This window comes from Scomber scombrus, chromosome 14, assembly GCF_963691925.1.
Source record: "Scomber scombrus chromosome 14, fScoSco1.1, whole genome shotgun sequence".
Lineage (NCBI taxonomy): Eukaryota > Metazoa > Chordata > Actinopteri > Scombriformes > Scombridae > Scomber > Scomber scombrus.
The window spans coordinates 14,614,426-14,637,769 of NC_084983.1; the positions used below are offsets into that span (position 1 = coordinate 14,614,426).

General features: G+C 40.6%; 1 protein-coding gene across 1 annotated transcript in view; it reads left to right on the forward strand.

Moving 5' to 3' along the window:
• Positions 1-23,344, forward strand: part of LOC133994001 (protocadherin-16-like) — an 82,943-nt gene that overhangs the window by 50,410 nt on the left and 9,189 nt on the right. Inside the window, exons 5-16 of the mRNA XM_062433161.1 lie at positions 11,727-11,915; positions 13,282-13,513; positions 13,618-13,854; positions 14,696-15,751; positions 16,001-16,188; positions 16,556-16,652; positions 16,799-16,956; positions 18,914-19,354; positions 19,530-19,825; positions 20,004-20,119; positions 22,360-22,599; positions 23,201-23,326. Of these exons, the coding sequence (XP_062289145.1) occupies positions 11,727-11,915; positions 13,282-13,513; positions 13,618-13,854; positions 14,696-15,751; positions 16,001-16,188; positions 16,556-16,652; positions 16,799-16,956; positions 18,914-19,354; positions 19,530-19,825; positions 20,004-20,119; positions 22,360-22,599; positions 23,201-23,326 (3,376 nt within the window). The remainder of the gene's footprint in view (positions 1-11,726; positions 11,916-13,281; positions 13,514-13,617; positions 13,855-14,695; positions 15,752-16,000; positions 16,189-16,555; positions 16,653-16,798; positions 16,957-18,913; positions 19,355-19,529; positions 19,826-20,003; positions 20,120-22,359; positions 22,600-23,200; positions 23,327-23,344) is intronic.

Consider the following 23,344-nt stretch of genomic DNA (forward strand, 5'->3'; position numbering starts at 1 on the left):
TCTGGGATTCTTCAAGAGTAAACGAGCTTAACCCTACATACCCCAGAAGTGTCACATCACACAGGCTTTTGATCACAAATCTATTCTTGTATTTCCTTTTTTCCTGTATGAAGAAATTATACAAATTGATTTCCTATAATCAAGGCTGCCACATTTTGTACAAAGATAACGGGTATAATTATTTCTTTTGACAATGACACATTCATGTTCTATCATGGATGACTTCACAAACACACACACACACACACACACACACATACACACACACACACACACACACACACACACACACACACACACACACACACACACACACACACACACACACACACACAAACTTGCCTCCAGGGGTCAAGGAAAGAGAGGCCCAGCTGGAAGTTTGGCTCACCTTTGACCCTTAAGACTCACATTGATTTGATCACACACATGCCACACACACATGCGTGCACACAGACACACAGTTTGTAGTGACCTTCATCCCTGAAACTAATATTGTCAGATGACTTTTGGTTCTTTGTATGACTATTTCTGGAGGGCTAAAAAGGTGGTTTAGTCTGTCTGCAATAAAGCCTAGCTTACTCATAATGATAAACATACTCCGTCTTATTAGTGTGAACCTCCCACATAGTTGCGTTTTGGTTTACAGATTGAGAAATAAAATGACACTGAAACATAAATGTTTATATGGAGAAAATCAGGCTTCAACTAGCTTGGAAGCTTGTATGCATCTAAAAAAAAAAACCTTCTGCTCCACAGAGGGGGGCTCGGTTTCAATCTGATTTACTTTATACACCCGTGATTTAGTTTGAATTGGAAACATGTCAGTGTAGAATCCTTTACCTCCAGTTTGGCTAGATTTATTGTATTCTTAGCCCCTGGGCAGAGATAGTAATAGATAAATAATGTAATAAGTCTTTGAGTTAAAGGCTTCCATCTGGCATTGTACAAAAGTGCCCTAACCACAGCAGTGCTGTAGGCGTAAGATACAAGGAATCATTGTGGCAGTGACAAATGAATTTTGTAGTTTACCTTTGTTTTTGTATGAGGTCAGTCATTTTTATCTGCCATGTTTTGAGCTTTTGTTGAAGGCTGGCAAATACTGGAGCGACTTTTGTGGCTTTTCAATGAGTCATTTTCTGCTCAAACAATTCTGTACCTAACACAAAAACCTCTCAAGGCCATTTTTTGTTTTGTTGGCCACAGTCAATTGATGCATCCAAAAATTCCCAAGTTGCTTTGATGTTTTACCAGCCAGTTACATTTTTCTAAGTAGATTATAGGGCAGGGCAATATGGTTGAAACTCCCAACATTACAATTTTCCAATACAATGTATGCAAAGTCACATTTTAGGTAATCTAACTGATCTTCACTGCAATCATTTTTTTCAGGTTGTATGCTTCACATTTGACAAAACTCTAATGTGTAAAACAAAACCTTCATTATCTAATTTTCTTAGTCTTAAATCACCATTTGCTTGGAACCATTAATGTGGACAGCACAATTTTGTGAACTATGATCCTATCATCACAAATTATAGTATGGAATTGCTGCCCAGCCCTAATTTAGATATCTAAATGCTAATGGTAACCCACCATTGTGATTGTTGGAAAACTGTACCAGCCACAACCAAACTTTTCCATCATTTGGCTGGAGTCCGGTGTTTATTAACTTACATCCATTGTCTCTAGTGTTGCAGCTCACGGTTGACACAGTGACTGATGGGGCCATGGTGAAATTGTCCCATGGCCTTAGGGATCACATCCAGGAAGCATGACTAAATGGGCGGAGGGCTACAGAGGCTTAGAGACACTATTTTTGTTTAGTGGAGCAAAGCTGTGCAATCAACAGGGATAAGCCTGAACCTTTGTGTAGCTTGTTTAGAAAGTATTGTGTTTATGTCTATTTGCGTATAAACTTGAATCATATTATTGCGAGGGCAGGGGCTAAGAACAGTTTGTCTTAACATCTCAGACTAATATAGTGATGGTGTTAATATAGCTTATTTTATGACTGTAAAACACCAGCTTAATCAGGAGAAACTCAACCACAGAATGTAAACAAGAAGATAACAGATGTCATTCTCAGCAGCTCGTACCCAATTTACTACCAGTTCAAAGCTTCAACCTAACATGTTTCTCTTCACTATGATAAGATTTTGAAGTCTTGCAGATCACAGAATCTTAATTAGAATATTTTTTCCCTGTGAAAGAAGTTGACAATGACTTTCTCCACTCCTTTAGCAGCTGTCTGCATGATAGATTGTTCAAATCACACGTATTGATCTCCTCTTTTCAGTGATCTTTGCTCTCACAGATGGACTAATCAATTCCCATAAACAGAACTGCTCACTGCGTCTGTCCAAATAACACACACACACACACACACACACACACACACACACACACACACACACACACACACACACACACACACACACACACACACACACACACACACACACTCACTCACTCAGCGTTTTACTGATTTGCAAACTGAAATAATGGCTCACAGAGTAGATGATAGAGCTTATTGTTTTCTGAACAATTTTTTAGCTTCTCATCATCTTTCCTTTATGACCCTCCTTCACTTTCTATGCAGACATGCTTTGAACATAAAACACAAATAGGAAACAATAACCAGTCAACAAGATGCTAAACCTCAATTTCCAAGCACCCGCTCCCCATGATATACTCTTAACAGTGGTCTGAGAGTGCCACACACTCAACAAAGAGAAAATAAAATCCTGTGGCATCCCAGTGGAGGGAAAAAACAGAACAGATTCCACACTCCCTGTCTCTTTGTTATGTTTTTATTGGATAAACCACTAAAATGCCCAAAATACACACAAATGTCTACACCCATTCTGGGAGAAATGCTGCAGCAGAAACACAGATGCACCATCCTTAATGCATACTGCTGTTTTAGCTAGTTAGAGGATTCTAAATTACCCAGAGCGGTGTCTCTGAGGCATCCATAGGCCACTCACTCTCAATCATTCATCCTCTCATTTATCCAAAAACCCAACAGCTCAGACAGTCTCAGACAGCAGTCCCCTGTCTGAGGTTCAGCTCCAGTCCCATGTTGTATTCTCTTTCTCCTTAATTATTGTTTTCTCTTCATCTTCGGAGCAAAATTACAACTGGAAGACAATAAGTGATAATCATCGCTCACTTCATATTACAGGCTTCACTGTGTAAATAAAATTGACGGACCAGAGAAAATGTTTTTTTTTTTTCGAACATTTTGTTCTCTTGTAGCAGCTTTTGCTTAACTTATTTACATTTCACTTATTTGACATATGTGTGTGTAAGATTCCCTCTGTGTATCTGCAGCTAATTTCGGATACTAGTGAACCCATCAGCCTAATATTTTTTTGTAAACATTTATGACTGGATGCTCAAGGACCTCTCGTAGTTGTGGTGATTCACAAATTTTGAAAAAAATATTTTGTAACACATATGACTACTAATCCTCTTAATGGGCCGGTAGGGGCTGCAAGTGATTGACAACTGCCTCAGTTTGGAATCTTGTTTCCGCTAGGGACAACCAATCATGCCTTGTTGCCATGTTGGATCAATCGGTGCCAAATGTTGGTACCTTGAGAGTGGGTTTTTTTTGTGAATTCAAGTAAACATTGATAAGATTCCTTATAAGCCTAAAGTCATAAAGCGTAGATTTTCATCTGTTCAGCAGTCGTCACCATTTTATGTTAAGCGTTACATAGCAAAAGGCATTTCCGGCAATCAGTTAGGATAAAAACAATGCTTACCAAGTCTGTTGCATCCCCATTTTTGTTATCTTTGCCGCCATCTTGACTGTACACACCTGGCAAAGATCTGCACTCTAATGAGTGCACTCTTCTATTTAGTAATGTAACAGCGTTGAGCCTCATTAAGCTCTCAAATGTCTGAGTTTGATTGCTGACCAAGGATCACTTACAAGGCCGCTATATTGACTTCCCTAATTACTGTATGCTTTAGCGGAAAAAAAAACAGCTGTAATTCTGAGCTGATGTTGACAATAATTGATAATTGCAGGCCATATTGCTGCCATAGTGTGCAAACTTAAGACCATTTAATAACCACAACTGTGAATATATTATGACAATTTTGCTTTTGTCTCTGTGGGTGGTGAACGTGCACATCTACCCTTGACACCTGACCTCAAGCTCCTCATTACCTTCCTTGTTAGCAGATAGCAACAATAAAATCCCTGGTATTTCACAGATATGCAGATCTGTTTCTAGTGGCAACTGCACCAGCTGGAGTGGGCCTGTCCTAGGCTTCGGACACAGACAGAGAGACAGGGTTTAAATGGCTATAAATATTTAACAGTAAGTAAAAAATAGGTCTGATTTCTGCACTGGTTAGGCCAGCTGTCAGTCAGGGCCAACAGGATTCACTTTAAAAAGAATCTTTAAAAGGGGGCAGGAGGGCACCAACACACACAGTTCACAGGCACACACACAATTGCACAACGGGATAAGAGTTGCCACATTGCAGGGCTTTGTGCAAGATAGGATCAAAATCCCCAGCGTCTCTTATCACTCTCCAGAGTCCAGTAAGGTGATGTCATCCCTCATTGTGCTCCTCTATCCCTGTGTCTGTCCCTGTAACTAGCATTTATATCCCTTTGACCTTGCTGTCAATTCAGAGTTGCTTCCCTCTCCTTTCTTCCTCTACCTGTTTTCAGAAAAGCGATGATAACTTCTGCTTGATGTGTAACTTTAATGGTTATAGACCTCAAATAATAGCTGTATTGTAGTGCTGAAAGCTTATAGTTTAGACCAGATTGCAGCAATGTTGTTTAATATTCCAGTTACACATTTAAATTTAGGATTGTCCGAAGTTTACATTATTTTTTTCTGTTTTTCTCTGTTCTATATTTCTGTAAAGTTAGTTACTTTGACTATCCACACCAGTTTATAGTTGGTCTTGGGAAAACAATCCACAAAACTATTAATTTGTTTTTGTCTTGACTACGGTACTAGATATCAGAACCAGAATACATATGCTCTGTTGCATTGTCGATTTTACGATTACGATTTACGATTTTGACATATCCTGTGAGCGTGCTGCTGTCGAACTGAAGCAAGCTGCCTTAATCGGAGTATCAGATTTCCACTGAGATCCCTCATTTTGTTTTTTTCTAACCCTTGAGTATAAGCAGGCACATGGAGTGACAGCATGTTGTTGAACAAACATGGTTAAACCATGCCTTGTGTCCTTTAACATGAGATGTCACCCAAAGATAAACTTCCTAACACACACCACATGTCTACATGTTAAACTCCATGGGCTAAAGTTGCAATTCTATGGTGTAGTTGTACGTGTGGAACATTTACAAAATGTGTCTTGCTGTTTTTGTTCGTACAAGCATGCACATTTGTGGCAGACAGAAAGAGAAACAGTCAGAGAGAGTTCTTGGTGACCATCATCCTTCATTAATAACATTAGCATTCTTTCTTCCAAATATAGAAGTCAATCTCTTTTCCTCCCTCTCTTTCACCTCTCTATGCTGCTCTTCCCTTCAGTGGTTTGATGTTCCTAATCATTTCCAGCCGCAAACTCCACATGAAAGACAACAAGCACTTGCCGTAATAGGGTGCTGAAAGAACAAGCGAGGGAGAGGACAGAAAAGAAGGGAGACGCTAAAAAAGAGAGGGGAGGTCAAGGTAGGAATGGAGATTAAATGAGAGGCGAGATGAAGCCTCAGTCCTCCTCGTTCCCATTTCAAGGTCTCATGTTATCATTAGCCCTGCCTTTTGTTCCTTTGCCAAAGTATTCCCTCCCCCTCTTCATTCCCTCTCCCACCTCCTTCCCTACCATACAGTATATCTTAATTGTACCCATAGTGCCAGAACTCATTGGCAACAGCGAGGCAGAAATTGATTTGGAGACTTGAGAATGCCTAATATGAGGAATGTGGCTCACTGGAGAGCAAAGGAATGTGTCAGTGGAAAAAGAGCAACAAAGTTGAATGAAATTAGCCCTATCTGACACTCCAACACAGTTTGCCTTTAAATCCAGACTTCTATTACAATTGTGCTAAATAACTAAAGTCTGTCTACAATTATCCAGCAATGATGCATTTTTTTCACAAGCTCCAGGTCCATCATGCTCTTTTATGGTCATTGCTGCTGCTGCTGCTGCTGCTGCTGCTGCTGCTGCTGCTGCTGCTGCTGCTGCTGCTCTAAAGAATAATTCCAGTTTATTGCAACTTAGGTCTAATTTTCATAGTTTCTGCTATCATTTATATCAGTAAAAATATTCATCAAGTTAATTTCTGCGATCTGGGAATGCCATGACATCATTAAAAATATGTCAGACTTTAAACAAACTCTCACATGTGCCAAACTTTAAAGAGAAAATTAAGCTGAATGGTAAACAAATGTTAAAATTGTGATTGAAATGAGGAAATAGCTGATCAAATATTAAGTAAACAAGACTCAAAATATAGTGTCATCATGATTGCCAAAACTAAACACTAAAATAAGAACCAAACTGGAGTTATCCTTTAACCCTGCATATGGTGGGACAACAGTTAATATTAAGCGCCCTTTGGGCTTGTTTGAACTGAGAAATGATGATTGCTTTATAAACATTCAGGCCTGGCACCAGTCAGAGGAAGAGTAGATTAGATCAGGACAACTCTTTGTTTTACAAGTTTGACTCTGGAAGTCTATAGACTCACTCTCTCCGTCACTTTCATGAGAAGCTATAAAAGCTCAGAGCTGTGGCAGAGCTTCAGCTGCGTCCGATAGGTTGTGCGCAGACTCACGCTGACACTAACTGATGTTTTACAGAGACAAAATGCAGAGGACAGCAGGATCCATCTGGACCAGCGCCTACATCTGGAGAAAATGAGAATAGAGGAGACAAAAGGAGAGATGCAACAAAAGGAATGGAGGCATGAGTATTGTGAAAGAGAGTAGTATAGAAATAAAAGCACATGAAAGCTGGAACAAGTCTGATGATGTCACACCTGTCCCTCTTGAGGTTGGTTAGATGTGGGCGGTACAGTAGAGTACATGTTTGCTGTCTGGATGATATGTGTGAGATTTGTGTCTGAGATCTAAGTGGACCCTTGGAGAGACATCCACTCTATCTGAAAGAGAATGACATTGGGAGCAAACGAAGAGGAAGACTAAGTGGAAAGGTAGATAGACAAAGAGACAGCATAGAAAGAAAGAGAGAGAGAGATTGTGTGGAAGAGTGAGGCAAATGAGTGATGAGGTCTGGATCTTTACTAATGCTCCAGTGAGTGATCGCGCCTCTACTGTCCCAGCCAGGGATGAATGGCTCTCTATGGACAAAAAGCTCCAGGCCTAAGTCCTGGCTGAATTCGATACTCGGCACGCTCTTCCTGACTGTTTTTCACATAGGCCTAACCAGGCTGACATGTGCTGTGTGAGACTTTGGCTGTGTCTTTTAACAGATATATAGTAGTTGGTCAATGAACTACACGTTGTGTATTGTAAATCAAGGTTCTGTATGAAAAGCTGAAGCTGAAGGCATGCTGGATAAATTTATGTTTCATGTACTGTACTACAAGTTCAGATGGTTGGCAGATGCTTAACTGAAGCAGTTGGATTGTTTTTTTTGTTTTTTTGATGCAGCCCATTATGATTTCTCCACCGATAAAGGCTTTGAAAGGCCGGTGTGTATCTTCAAAGTTGAAAAGGAAATTGCACAGCTGGTATCCCAGATAATGCATATTACAAGTGATTAGCAGTTGTTATTGATGACTGACCTATCCTTTTGGCCATGTTTTCTGTCACTGGAGCTTGCCTTTTGTCAAACAAAAAACTGAAAAATATCACACCAAACTTTGATGGATTGAAGCTTTGTGCTGGAGTAAAAATAATTTTTGTAACCTTGAAGATGTTGTTACCTGTGTTATTTCTTACCCTGTCTTCTTTTCATGATGTCAGATGGCATATCAGAGCTCCCACAGAAAAAAAAACACATCAGCAGTTTTAGTTTTAGCACATTAACTACAAAATGTGCACACTTCTCTATGATCATGCTCCAGACATTTACAGGCAGCAAATATAGTATCCGTTCATGCCAATAATATAAGGAAATCAGCTTGAAAAACCGCCATTGTGGTAATCCGATAATGGCACCCACATCCAAAAATCAGTTTCAATGTTGAAGACCCATATGGGGTTATAACCACAAATATCAAAGAGACAAGCATTACACAGCTTAAGATTCATATGTTAAAGCTGTCTGTGTTTGTGTTGCTATGCACTTGCATGTTTATCACAGCAGGATACCTCTGGAGAGCAACATGAGGAATAGGTGTGCAGAGTCAAGGCTGGCTGGCTAGCTGGTCTTGGATCAGAGAGCAGGTTCTGGCACTGGCAAACAGTTTCACCTGGGCTACCAGATCTCTTGATTTAAGAATACATGTCAATAGTTTACTATATTAGGTTAGTGGCTTTAAAACTATCCTGCTGTTTTTTTAGTGGAGATGAGTGTTGTAGATGCAGAAAATACAGCAACAAACTGGAGTTTTCAGTATCAACCCAACATGTCTGTTAGATCCAACCTGCTGGCCTTTGTATTGAGTGTACTGAACATTGACACTGTGCCGTCAGATGGATTAAAAGGAGGGAAATGTACTGATGACAGAACTGAACCTTACAAGCTCTTGTCTTCTCAGGAGAGTTGATATGACTTTCTACTGCTACACATTTCAATCTTTCAAAGGTTTCTGCTGTGCCATTTGTCTCATGTATTGCAGACATGGAGTTTTATCTCTGTCTCTGTATTGTCCCTCTACATTTTTTTTCCTTTCTATGTTCTTTCTTTTTACTTTATTCTGTTTCAGTTTTTCAAGACTGGAACCACATAACCACTGCACAGCACTGTATGTAGTATTTTGCATCACAAGAAATCCAAATCATTACATCTTATATTTTATTGCTCCCAAGGTTTCCATGAAAGATGCATAGACATTTTCTTAGTGCAACCTTGTGTTTGTCTTGCATGTGTTTTCCAGCATGAAGAATCCATACCATACTGCTAAGGGTTTTCAAATTTTAGAGCGTGTAGAGAATCAATGTCCTGCTCTTCTTCTTGTTCCCAGCCTCCCTGCAAGTCCTTTCCAGCCCGATCCGCCAGTCAAAGGCTATTTCCCAGCATATTCTTGTAATGTACAAAGTGCTCGACCCCTGTGTTTCATATAAACCAAACAAACACTGATGTCTGCTTTCCTGTCTTATCCATGGCAGAACATATTTTGTTGATGATCTACAGAGTTTTCGGGGTAAAGATAGAGGTGATTATGAAGTCACCCTATGACCAGGTGGGCGGTCATGGTGTTAAAGCGTCTTTAATTAGATTTAGGAAAAAGGATGGGGTCATATGTGAGTGTCTGAGTGCCTTTCTCCCAGTTCTCATCACCACGGGTGGCTAATCCATCACAGACAGCCAGAAAAGACATGAGCCTAGATTCCAAAGATAGTGTTAGTCTCAACACTGTACTCTATAGGAAGTCCCAGCAATGATCTAAAAATCCCCAGTTGTAAACACTGACCAATGGAAGAGGTACAGTAGGACCCCTCAAAACCACAGCCGTCTAGCCATGGTGACATTGTGGCCAAAAGCCCTGAAGGATTTGTTCTACTTTTCCTGTTTAATATCCTATAGGAGCAACAGAATGAGTCAAAGTGGTTGTGTTTCAGTCTGTGATATGGCCACTAGGTAAGTGTAATGATGAAGACATGTGTTGGTGGGACGGAAGTAAGTTTGTTGCCGGATGTCTGCTACGGTGGTCCTGTGTTCTGTCGAGTTCAAGGCCAAGTCACATTTATAGGCTTCAAAATATGATGAAATCATTAAAAACAAGCACACACACATAAAAATATGTCTTTCGCCTCTATTCCATTTGAACCCTTTTTGAAAAGTTGATTGGGCTACAAAACACTACAGTATGGTAACACCAGTGGATGTACAATTATTATAACACAGTATGTCAGGAAATAGACCTGTATACACTTTGAACTTTCTGGTCACATTATGACAGAATATTTGGGCAAATATTGAAAAGTAAAACAAAATGAGATTATGAGAATAATGTAACTCATCATATAGTCATTTTTGTCAGAATAGCAATCTGACTGAAATAACAAGATCAAATCTGATTTAGAAAAAAGTTAAAATACTATATCAAGAAAAATTTCAAGAAAAAAGTTTACTTATTTACACACAATTTCAAACTCAAGAATTTTCCCCTAATATATTTTCTTATTATATTACTATTTAATTACCATTATTCTTGTCATTTACAACTTTATTTTCATAATATTACAGCTTCTCAAAATTCTCAAAATCTCAGATATTTTTAAATCGAAAACATGTCACATACACTCTTTTACAATCTTTTTTTTTTTTTTTACTTTCTTATTTTAATAATCATTTTGCAATACAGTGTATGTTATCATACATTGTATTTTTTATTATATTCTAGGAAATCAAACACTGTTGTATGTAAAGTAAACCGGTGTATGTAAAGTGACTGTATGACAGAAAGGCAATGATGTCATGAGTCCTCTTGGGTGTTGGCTCGACTTCAAGGCTTAAAGATCTAAGGGAGAATGCTACTTTTTACAAGCACCATAAATGCCACCAAACAATGTTATGGACCAGTGTAAAACTTCAGTCAGAGGAAAGACCTCATGGCACAGAGGACATTTCCCTTTCGTGTTTTGCAAGGATATCTTTGTTGTATTATGGGATTCCTCAGTGTTTTAATAGATTAATTTGGAGTATATGTGTGTACATTTTGTGTGTGTGTGTGTGTGTGTGTGTGTGTGTGTGTGTGTGTGTGTGTGTGTGTGTGTGTGTGTGTGTGCAGTAAAAAGATGGCTGTAAAGATGAGGTTAGGTTGAAGACATCTGTCTGTTGTCTGTCTTTTAAATAGTTTGAAGTCCATTGTAAGAGAAAAAGAAAAACAAGGTGTAAAGATTAATGTCGGAGGTGTGTATTCGTGGCTACCCCAAAATGTGTGTGTATGTCTGTGTGTCAGTCTGTATCTCATTTAAGTTCCAGTTGAAAGCAAGTTTGTGTCACTTGACCTTCTAATGTCAACTAAAGTGCCTCTGTTGACCTCTGAACCAAACTTACAACCTTTGTCAACACTCTCCTCTCCTCTCCTCTCCTCTCCTCTCCTCTCCTCTCCTCTCCTCTCCTCTCCTCTCCTCTCCTCTCCTCTCTCTTCATCCATTATACATGTCCATTAATGATGTCATTGTCCTTCTCCAAAGGTTACCTGTCAGTTCTCTTTTCCTCTCTCTGTGTATCCACGGTTACGCTGCCCCACCAGTCCCTTTGCTGTTTTTTCAAACACACCATGGGGGTGATCTATCGATTTTTTTATTCATACCATATAGTATGAATTTTATAAGTGAATTGCTCTCACAGATGCTCGATTTTTATAGTACTCTGGAAATCATAACAAGTAGTGCGATGGCGTGTGATATTTGGACAAGTGCAGATGTATGGGGTTGTGAGGTGTCTGTATTATGGGACGTTATTGTGATAACAGAAAGGCCCTTAGCTCGTATATAATATTTATGACACATGTAGGTTTTCTTTCACGCAGATTTCATGACCTGCTGGGTGTGTTGGCGTGTTGCTTTCTGCAATTTGTGTCTCACGGGCCGTTTGGTATCAGTGGACCGTCCATGCCTCACCTCATGTCTTTTTTCCCTCAGGTGTCAGCCACAGATGAGGATCGTGGTTCCTTTGGTGCTATAACCTACACCTTGGGTTCAGGCTCTGGAGGTGCAGTACCAACCCACTTTATCATAAACAAGGAGACTGGCCAGCTTTGCACCAGCACGACTCTGGACCGGGATGAGGGATTGGACAAATTTGACTTGACTGTAACAGCAACAGATGGAGTAAGTTTATATGACTTAATATGGAGTGTAGAAATTAGTAGTTATATCTGTAACATTTTCATTTTGCCAATCAACTCTTACTCTTAACAGCTACTGTATGATCAAAGAATGATAAATTATAAATGGAGCAGACTTCTGAGGGGATCAAAACATTCAGACTAGTGCATATATAGCTTGAGGAGGCCAAACACATCGCCTGATTAGTGTGTGATGCTCATTTCGAGCAAAGCTTCAGGCTGAAAGCAAATTAAAGATGTGGACAGCTGCAGTCAAATAAATCTGATCAAATAGACATTCAGGACATGTTTTGAAGACAGCATCCTGTCCCTTGTGCACTGTCTTCAAAAAATCAAGGGGAAGCAGCAACAGCATGGCAAAGCAATCAGGGAGTGTAGGGAGGAAAAAGGTAAAGACGTAGGAAAACATTTCCATTTATATAGTCAAATTAAATTAAGTGTGAGGATGATACCATCAAACTTAAGTAGGATATTTGCAAGATCACATTTACACAAGCTTTGCTGCAACTGCCTGTCTTCCCAATCGACCCATTCATATTTTAAGTGTCAATTTATCACAATGGATGGACTTAAATAGGCAGTGCAACTGTACATGACTTGCAATAAAACATAAATTAATAATAGTCAGGTTACATTGAAAAAATATATATATGGAACAAGTATATCAGGATACATAACCATTATTATAAATGTATTATTATACACATAGTAGTGGTAGTGTACGTATCATTCTCTTTGCTTACCCCTGTTCAGTTAAATATCAAATTAAAGTTTCTAATGACTAATTTATATCCTTAACCAACAACCCCACCACACACACACACACAGACACACACACACACACAGAATGCTCCTTCTCTCCCACCCTCAACACATTCCCAGCTCGATTCAGCTGGTCCTCACTATTCCTATTTTTTAATAGTCTCATAAACCTAAGCCCACAAACACAGTGTAATGAGCACACACTCGTCCCCTTGCTGACAAATGCTTGTGTTTGATTGGCTCCACATTTCAGGGATCTTCAACACAGAACTCATCTTTCTGTCTTCTTTTACAGCTGCTTCATCTTAACAGTGTGACATAAATCTTTTGTCACAGATTCATAACATGAAAACCCTGCTCTATCACCAAGGGATGGAAAACAAATTGAATGTTGCCTTCGGGGATATAGTGTGCAGGAAGGGAGGATGTGCTTTAACTGAAATAGCTGTTATTATGATGTAGTCTCTCTTTATCTCAATAGACTATTCAGTGAAGTAATATAATTACAGCATTGCTTATGTAAACTTGCGTGCAATGTGCACATTATATTTTAATGTAAAAATATTTCTGCATTTTTTTCTTTCCAGGGTGGTTTGAGCTCAGTAGCTCGTGTGAGGGTCTCAGTTGTGGATATTAATGACAACCGGCCTACCTTCTATCCAGCCCTCTACACAGTCAGCCTTAGTACCCATAGTGCTCCGGGTACCTCCATTGTCAAGGTAACAGCCAATGATCCTGATGCTGGTCAAAATGGCAGGGTGACCTACCGTATAGTACCTGGAGGAGGCTCTGCTTTCTTCACCCTCAACAAGGACACAGGTATGTGTGTGTAGCATGAACACTTATACACACATAATCATAACATGGATGACCTAATGTAGTGTTTGTGAAGCAAAGAATCATTTCATCTTTTATCTTTGCAGGTGTAATATCGCTGTCACGCTCGCTCCATGGCAAAGCCAACACAGTCATCTCCATGGTGATATCAGCTGAGGACGGCGGTGGTCTGACGGCGCCAGTCAATGCCAGGGTGAACGTGAGTGTCGTAGGAGGCTCAGTGGCATCTCCTGTGTTTGAACAGGCACAGTATTTCTTCACTGTGTCCGAGGATGTTCTCAGAGGCACAGCAGTGGGAGTGGTCCGTGCTGCCGCCAAGACAGGTATGGACACTGTTTGCTTTACTGTGTATCTGCATTTAGTCATTTGCTTTAATCAGTTTATTTTACTTGCTTGGCCAGTTTTACATGACAACCCTGTTCTTATCTTTCTGACAAGTACTTGGACAGAAATGCACTAATGGGCTTGAGAATGTATGATGCATTACTGCTCACTCTGGTAGTCAAATACGCACGCAACAAGAGCATACACTCCATTAAGAAATCACATCCATCACACAGCATGGGCTTTACCGGGATCATTTTCACTCTGGCCAGACTTTTATTTTCTCTCGGTATTAATGATAAAGAAATGGATTTGGATGGGGCTGTAATTCTGAGTGGGAGTCAGAATGAAGTGTTCTCGGTGGTGTAGTGGACAGAAGCACACTTATCTCTGTCCGTGTAACTGTTAAACATTTTCAGTAAGCCTGGCCTCTCACCCACTTAAAGAGAATCAAGACCTTTGTTAACCCTTACAAGAGATATGAGCTGAAATAAACACACCATATCCGCTGTCTACCAAAAATGTATATTTTTACGAATTTTGATGGATCAACAGTTGTGTACATTATGTTGAAACTCTTTCTGTCCCTTTTAGTAATGAAGACCATTTTTGACAGAAGATTAATTGACCAACAGTTTCAATCACAGTTTTTAGTCATTTTTCAAGCAAACATGCTCAATATTCCAACTGTTTTTCTTTTTGTCTGATTTATAACAGGCATTTTGAAGATGTCACCCTGGGATGAAGGGAATTTTGGCATGCATTTTTAACTTTTGGAATTTTGCAGCCCTAGCCGCCTTATTTCTCTCTCATTCTGTTTATTTTGCTGTCTCCATCCAGGTGCTTCTAAGAATATATTCTACTCCATCTCATCTGGAGACCCTGATGGTTACTTCACTGTGGACAGCGCCTCTGGTACCGTTCGTACAGCCCTTCCTCTGGACCATGAGATGTGCTCCAGTCTTGACCTGGAGATCCAGGCACGCTCTGGCTCTCCTCCAGCGTACGGAACTAGCCGGGTACACATAACCATTTCAGATGTCAACGACAATGCCCCCACCTTCCTCCCCTCCTCATCAGAGTCCCTCCTCTTACCTGAGATCACCAAAATGGGGACTGTTATCTACCGCATTCAAGCCACTGACAAGGATTCTGGTCATAACGGTCAGCTCAGCTTTGATTTGGTCTCTACTGGGGCCACAGGCAGCAGTGGCCAGAGGACATTTGGTGTTGATCGGGGCAGTGGAGAGGTGCGACTAATTGGAAGTCTGTCATATGAAAGTGTCCCTCGCTATGACCTTCAGGTGGTTGCCAAAGATGGTGGGGCACCTCAGCTTAGCTCCACCTTTACCCTTGTAGTCCACATCCAAGCACAGGATGCAGAAGGCCCCAATTTCGACACCCTGACTTACCGTGTGGAGCTGCGGGAAAACACACCTCTTAACACACGTTTCCTCCAGGTCAGAGCACTCAACAGAGAGGCTTCTGGGAATGGTGGGAGTTCCTCTTCATCCTCCTCCTCTGTTTCTTATCGCCTCAGGCCTGATGGCGATGCTGCCGGGTTTGGAATCATGCCAGATAGTGGTTGGCTGTTTGTTCGTAGCTCTCTGGATCGCGAAGTTAAGGACATGTACCTGTTAACTGTCCTTGCCACTTCAGGTCCAGGGGGAGCAGGGAGAACCGGCAGTGCCACAGTCAGGGTGACGGTGACAGACGAGAATGACAATTCCCCCAGACTGAGCCAGGAGAGGGTGTTCCTGGCCGTCAGAGAGAACCTGCTGGCCGGGACGGGCTTTGGCAGAGTGTCTGCAACGGACAGAGATGCAGGACTAAATGCTCGACTGACCTACAGGCTGCTGCACACTGACAGGCACTTTCAGATAAACTCTCAGACAGGTGAAAATAAACACAATGGCTTTGCCTTTTTAGTATCTTTTAATAGCTGCAATATTACACTTGAAGCAGTTTGTTGTAACAAGATGAAATGTAGTTACTTCAAAAGCAGCACTAATACAAGCATGATTTCCCCTGAGGAATTAATGATTTTCTGTTTGTCAGTTAAATGAACATGGCCATTACTCTGTAACTATTGCAAGTAATGTAAGCTAAAGCCTTCACTTCTATGTTTACCCCTTTTTTATTAAGGTGAAATCAGCACCCGTATTGCCCTGGACAGAGAGCAGCAGTCCAGCTACCAGCTTGTTGTGGTGATACAGGATGGCGGCACGCCCCCTCGAAGTGCCACTGGCACAGCTCATATCACTGTGCTGGACGAAAATGACAATGCCCCCACTTTCATACATGCCAGGCCAGACAGGGAGCTGCTCCTTCAGGTGAGAATACAAAAAGATTAAATAGATCACATTGTGACATAGAGAGATCCAGCTCTTTTGAAGATGAGAGATGGTGGAGATGATTGGCCGTCACTTCAATTTGAAGTTTATGCAGTGGAGTTATAAAGAATGTTTCAAACCAGAATACATGTTATAGAAGATTTTGCATAGCAGCAGCAATGGTTATTGTGACCTTCTTTTATGATTTCTTGAAAAAATATTTTTAAAAATTAGTGATAATTTAGTTCTTAGTTACTCATTTGGTTGAAAAAACAAGATCAGGAATAGGAATAAACATGAAATGATTATGCTGTACACAGAATATTAAGATATATACATTTGATATGACACTTGTCTTCCATTGTAGGTGATGGAGGGGCTTCCATCTGGGACAGTCCTGGGTATAGTGTCAGCTAAAGACCCAGATGAGGGAGAAAATGGTACCATCTACTACTCTTTATCAGGTGAGTGTGACAAATCATCTGAGAGTTATATTTACAGATTGATCTACTTCCTTAGCTCAAACCATAATTGATAAAATATTCTTTTACTGTTTTATTATCTCATCTTAACTTTGAGCTGATCTCCATGTGCATTGCTTCCTCTCAAGGCCCCAGAGCAGAGCGCTTCTCCCTTAACCCAACCAGTGGCGAGCTTCGAACCGCTTCCCCTCTGAGATTTGCAGAGCGAGCTGAATATGCCTTTACCGTGACTGCTACTGATCATGGAACACCAGACCTCAGCTCCACCTGCCAGCTTCGGATACAGGTTAACATATACCCATGCATTTGTTGCCCCTCCGAAACATTTACACGGCATCTGGCAATGGCAAACAAAAGCCAATCTGGCGACCAGACCTGAAACTGTCACATCTACACATTACCTCAGTCCTTTTGCATTCCTTGCTGCGAGTAATTTCCTCAAACTGTGCACAAAGTGAACAGTATAACTGTCAAAGAAATTGGAAAAGGAGGTAAATATGAGAAGGAGAGAAACTGAACCTGTGCCTGTACAAACAAAAGCATCTATCAAATCTAGAGTGTGTTTCCTGCTCCAAAGGTTAGTGGGGTAACCAGAACCCAAGGTGAGAAACCCCGAGCTGCAGGAGGGAGCTGGTCCGGACTGAGTTATTGTTCTGAACTTTCTGCGGGAGGGTCAATCCTGCATATCAACATACAATATCAGGAATTCAACTGCAGGAAAGAAAATGGTCTGCCACAGAGGCATGTAGCCAGAGAAGGGTGGCGGTTTGCTTTGACTGTGCAGCTTTGAGCTCAGTTTTTTTATGTGATGTGATTTCAGAAAGGAAAAGGATGCTAATTACAGAGGGAGTGCTTGCCTTATATTTACTTATATTACCCCACTTGTGCGACACTGAGATTAGGCAGAGGGGAAACAGGCACCTTGGAATCAAATGCTCCCAGATGAGATTTGATGAGAGCCAGCTGCATCAAATCACACAGAGAGAAAGGGAATACACCACACGGTAGCAGGCAGTGATACACAGGCACAATCGAACACACTGACTGTAACGACACATTCGAACACTCTCATGAGGTAACATTTCCACATAATGATTTTTGAGATAACATTTCACATAGCTGTGAGACCAGGCGCAGGGATATTGTACACCTAAAGTACTACAGTGCACATGCTAGCTAGCTTGTATAGGAAGAAGGCATTGGGACACAACAGGGAAAAGTACATATCGACTGATCTTTTCAGCAGGAACAGAATAGCTGACACCATCTATAACCTTTAAGATAATTAAAATGGTTAGCAATTGAGCTGTAGTCCTGTCACACTACATGGAAATATTTGAGTCTTCAACACACAACAAATGTCAGTTAATGTCAAAATCACCCCCTTATTTTGTTTCATGGTGTGTTGTTAATATTACTTTTTTCTAGTTAAAAAAACATTGCTGAATTATCCACATCATCTTTTAGGTTGCAATAAACTGCAACAGATCTTTGTAACTCCAAATTAGGGATGGTATGGGTATGGATTTTATGATGATGAAACCAGAACTTGTTAAAATCTGCTTATGTTTGCTATCTTCAGAGCTCTTTGATCTGTCCCATAACAATATTGAATGCTGAAGCTGTTGCTCAAAGTGGCGAAAGCCCCCTGGCAGGTTTCCCATCTGCCAGGAGGCATCTGCCAGTTGTGTTTCCCGTCTGACTGGACTGGTGTATGGAGGTTGCACTTATTGCTTTGCATTATTTGAATTGGAATATTTACAGTTTTTCTTCCCATCACACCCTCTATTATTTTATCACACGTCACAAACCCTGCCTCTCATCTTGAAGCCAGGACGCTACAGTGTCAGGATATTTACTGGAAGAATTGTACATAATGTCTTCATGCACAATGAGAATGCCTGTGAGGGTTATTATAGTAATAACTACAAAACAGAAACAGACTACAGCCCAAGGCTATGTTTAGGGATGGGCAGGGGTGAGAGTTATATAGTTGCATTGTCTGCACAATACCAAAAGAAATCAGATCCTGTAACATGCACAGCACACCAATTGCCTTGACACTTTTCTTGCATGCTTGGTTGAAATAATAATGTATATTGAAATGTTTGTTTCACTCTGTGAAACGAGGTCATTTTATTTTACTTATTCTAGTATTGGATACTGAAACATCACAATTAGGTGAAAAAAGTTACAAAAAATGCCAAAATGAACCCATTTGACTCTGCTTTCCTCTTCTTCAGGTTCTCGGATCCTCCAGGTCCAGCCCCAAACCCAACGTGCTCTCCATGACACTTAACACAGTTGAAGGAGCTGCTCCTGGCTCCATCATTGGCTTCGTCCGTCAACATGAGCAGCATGAGCCTGCTTTACTGGAAGGCCAGGTGACCTACCTGGTAGTTGGGGGGACAGACCGGGATGGGACTTTCATGGTGGACCGTTTAAGGGGTGATGTATACCTGGTACGCGAGCTGGACTATGAGAAGGGGTCAAGGTACACACTGAACATCGAGGTGTCTGACTTCTCCCAGGCATTTCCCAGCAGCCACCTGGTGCAGCTGGATATCAACGTGCAGGACAGCAATGATCATGCCCCCCATTTCATAGAAGATCCTGTTACCATTGTGATCCCAGAGAACATGGAACCAGGCGCTTCGATATATACCTTCCAGGCTGTGGATCAGGTGTGAAACTGAGATTATTCTCTTCTTAGCATGCAACTGTTACTTCTTCATATTTGCTTTTATTCATTCAATGAAATAATGTGTTTATTCCTATAAGTCAACACATGATTTTAAATTTCTTTCCTCATTTCACCAATATTTTCATGAATTCAGATTAATCTCTGTCTTTTTACAGGATGGTAGTGGACCCAACAGTGAGCTACATTACTCCATTGACCATTACTGGCCCGACACCCCCGACCTCCTGACCCTTGACCCCATCACTGGAGTCCTGACCCTGGGGCAGAAGTTAGATTGTGAGTCCACACCTTCTCTCTATCTTGTGGTGCGGGCCACAGACCAGGCGGTGGATCCTTCACAGCGGCGCTGGGGCTCAGTCACTGCCCGAGTATTTGTGACAGATGAAAATGACAATGCTCCTGTCTTCAGTTCTCCACCTGCAGTCAGCGTAATGGAGGATCAGCCTGTAGGGTGGGTGTGAATTCCCTGTTTTTGGCACCATTCACATGCATTTAAGTCAGACTGCTTGCATCCATCGGACCACAATCAAAGAACTTCCAAGAGGCCAATTAAAATAAAATTTAAAGTCAGCATGTGCTTGTAATATCTGTTATTTATTGACTTTATTTTTTTCTATCTCTGTTGACAGCTTTGTGATTTTGTATGTGATGGCTCGAGATGAAGATGAAGGAGAAAATGGCAGAGTGTCATACAGAATCCAGACAGGCAACAGTGCTGGTCGCTTCAGTCTGAACCCTAACACTGGTACGCTGATTTTTATGGTTATACCGCATCTAAAAATATCATAATGTTACAATAATATAACCAAGGGTCTGGAGAGACTGGGGATTTCCCATAAATATCCAATTTTCACTCCATCAACGGATGATTAGAGTAAAATTCACCACATCATTTCCAGCGTTTACAATCCTGCTTTGAATGATTTAACACAGCGGGAGTAGTATGTGCCCTTTTTGGAGGCATTTCATGATTGATAGATAATCAGCATCCCACCCATGGAAGCCCCCTGGATGAACAACATTTTCCAGAAGACTGTAATTACCCACTAAACTGCTGCGTCTACAGGGTCTCAACTGCTAAGATACTCATAACCCTCATAACCTTCTTTACTAGATGATCTTTCAATGCCTTCAGGCAATATTTCATTTGAATAATGCTTTGGTGTTCTTTACTTGATGGATTTGTTCATGGGAACCAATCTTTATTTGGGCTGGGGACATGAACAGCCTTTGAAACCTTATATATGTGTATGTGTAATCTCTTCATCATCGAAGCTGGGTGGCGTGGGCGTGCTCAGCTCTGGCTGAGATGGGATTAGAACCGTAAAACAGACACTTAATGCAGCTTCCAGATGGAAGTCTTTACTTCATTACTGTCAAGTGTCTGATGCATTAGCAGGGGTTGATTTCACTTCTGGTTTGTTTCTCTGCCTATGTGGTGTTAAGCTTTTGGTTAATAATAGCTGCAATAGCAGATTAGAATTATATTGCAAAGACATTGACCAAACTGCCTGGCTAATATGGGGGGTATCATTAGTCTGATTGCCGCCTATAAATTATATGTCTGCTCTGCCAACATGAACTTTCTGCTACTTCACACTACAGCTACTTTACTGGTGGTTTTATTAACCACTTGAAAGCTAATGTTTCTTATATGTTCATTTCTTCTCAAGTATCCTCATAAGTAGACATTTTTTTAATGCTCTTGAGAACATTACATTTTATATTATATATCTACTTGTTTCTAAAGCTATGTGTCAGACTTACATATATTCAAGTAAAATCCTCAAATTCTGACACCATTTTTATGGCTGCATTACTGCATTGAATGGAAAAAACATCTGTCTTTCTTGTGCATTATATTATGCCCATTCCCTCGAAATTCAGTATGACTTTTTGCATCTTTGGAAACCTTGAATACAATTAAAATAAAATAAAACTCCTTGTGTTTGAGCAAAGCTAATCCAGAGAAAGTAATAGCGCCCTTATCATACTGTACAGTTGATACTGTATCATTAACACTAAATTGGCTACAGAGTAGGATGAACCAGTAAGTTTTTTACATCTGTCTACATTCTGCCAAACTGGGAACGAGCAAAACCTCACAGAAACTTCAGTCAACACACAATATATGTGTTTGGCACGCTGTGGCACATATAAATTAGGCTTGTCTCTCAGGTACTGTATGCCAGATAAAGTTATAGAACAGTACAGTACACACACAAACATTTCATATTTTCCCTCACTTTGGCTGACCCTCCTTGTAGTCGTGGTGATGACAGGGGTATGGGGTGTAGCCATAAAAGGTAGGAGAGTAACTGAAGCCAGAACCTGAGAAGTGGTGGTCTGATTCACAGACTGTATCTATTTGAACCAACTCGATTTACACAACACACACACACACACACACACCACACACACACACACACACACACACACACACACACACACACACCTACTAATGTCTTACAGATTTAAAGGGTAACACATACTGTAAAGTTGTAAAGAGAAAGGGGAAAAAAACTGTAACCAAAACTCAGGGGAGGTAATAGGTTGATTTGAGTTGGCAGCTACTGTATATAGTCCAGTTTGTAGTAGTAGGTTGTTTGTGCATGCTCATGTGCTTTACAATAATCATGCACTCACAAGCTCTGCAGTAAACTGATTCATATTTGAAAGCATATTCAACATGGAACAATTGAATAGCTGGCATGAGGTGCTGTAACTGTGGTCTCTAACTTAGAGTGGAAACTTTCATAAAGCAAAGCTACAAAGGTTTCATTTTTACCAGTCCTCCAAGCATACAAATACTGCCTCTCTCAGGTACACTGAACTACAAGTTCTCAAAAATAATCTAAACACACACTTAGACACAAACACACACATTTCAAATTAATCCAAATAAGGAGATTTAACTGAAATAATCTAGGAGGGTTTTTATAAAGATATCCTTCACTGCTCACTGAATCTTTTTCTCTCTTGTAGGCTCGCTCTCCATCCTTAAAGCCTTAGATCGAGAGGAGCAGGACATCTTCAATCTGACCATTATAGCAGAGGATCATGGGACTCCTCAGCTTTCCACCTCTCAGGTGCTGTGTGTGCAGGTGATCGATGTGAATGATGAATCTCCAGTGTTCCAGCGAGCAGAGTTTGAGGCCCAGGTGATGGAAAACCAAGGACCAGGAACCACAGTGCTAACAGTTACTGCCACTGACCGAGACCAAGGTTGGTTTAAATATGTGTAAATTCAGTACTGTAATGTCAGTATGCTGGACTTACTGTAGGTACAAAAAGAGTGATTCAAAATGTACGGATATATATAGAATTCCAGAATTTTCAAAAAAGCCTGTTTATGTTAGCAAATACGTATTAGTTGAGCAATTACATCATTTTGTCCACATATGCCCTGCTTGATACTTTACCTCCATATAATATTAAAGCAATGTCTATTGATTTCATGAGGACCTGCACATGCACATTTTTATTTATTTTTGCAAGTAATAAAGTTAAGAAGGGATGAAAGTATGAATTCAAGATTACCAAGAGCGTAAAAAAAGGTTGGAGAATGAAGCAATAGAGAGATGTAAATAGTTTTGAAAGACCAAATCACTTTAAGACACACCACAAGCACTGTTTCTAATGAAAATTGATTTTTATAGCCGCCATCCAGAGCCTTGTATTTCTGGAGCTTCCATTAGGACTTGATAGCTTTGTACTAAATTAAAGTACTGGCTTATTACATCGGATATAGGCTATTTGCTTTATTGCTTGTTTTGTGTGCCCAGTCTTTTATTGTTACACATGTCTGTATTGTGTTTCAATGCAGGTTCTAATGGCCAAGTGACATTTGGAGGTGTGACAGAGGAAGGTTTCATCATCAACCCCGTGACAGGAGTCATCACCACCACCAAGGAACTAGACAAAGAACTACAGGACCACTACACACTAACTGGTACTACTATATCCATGG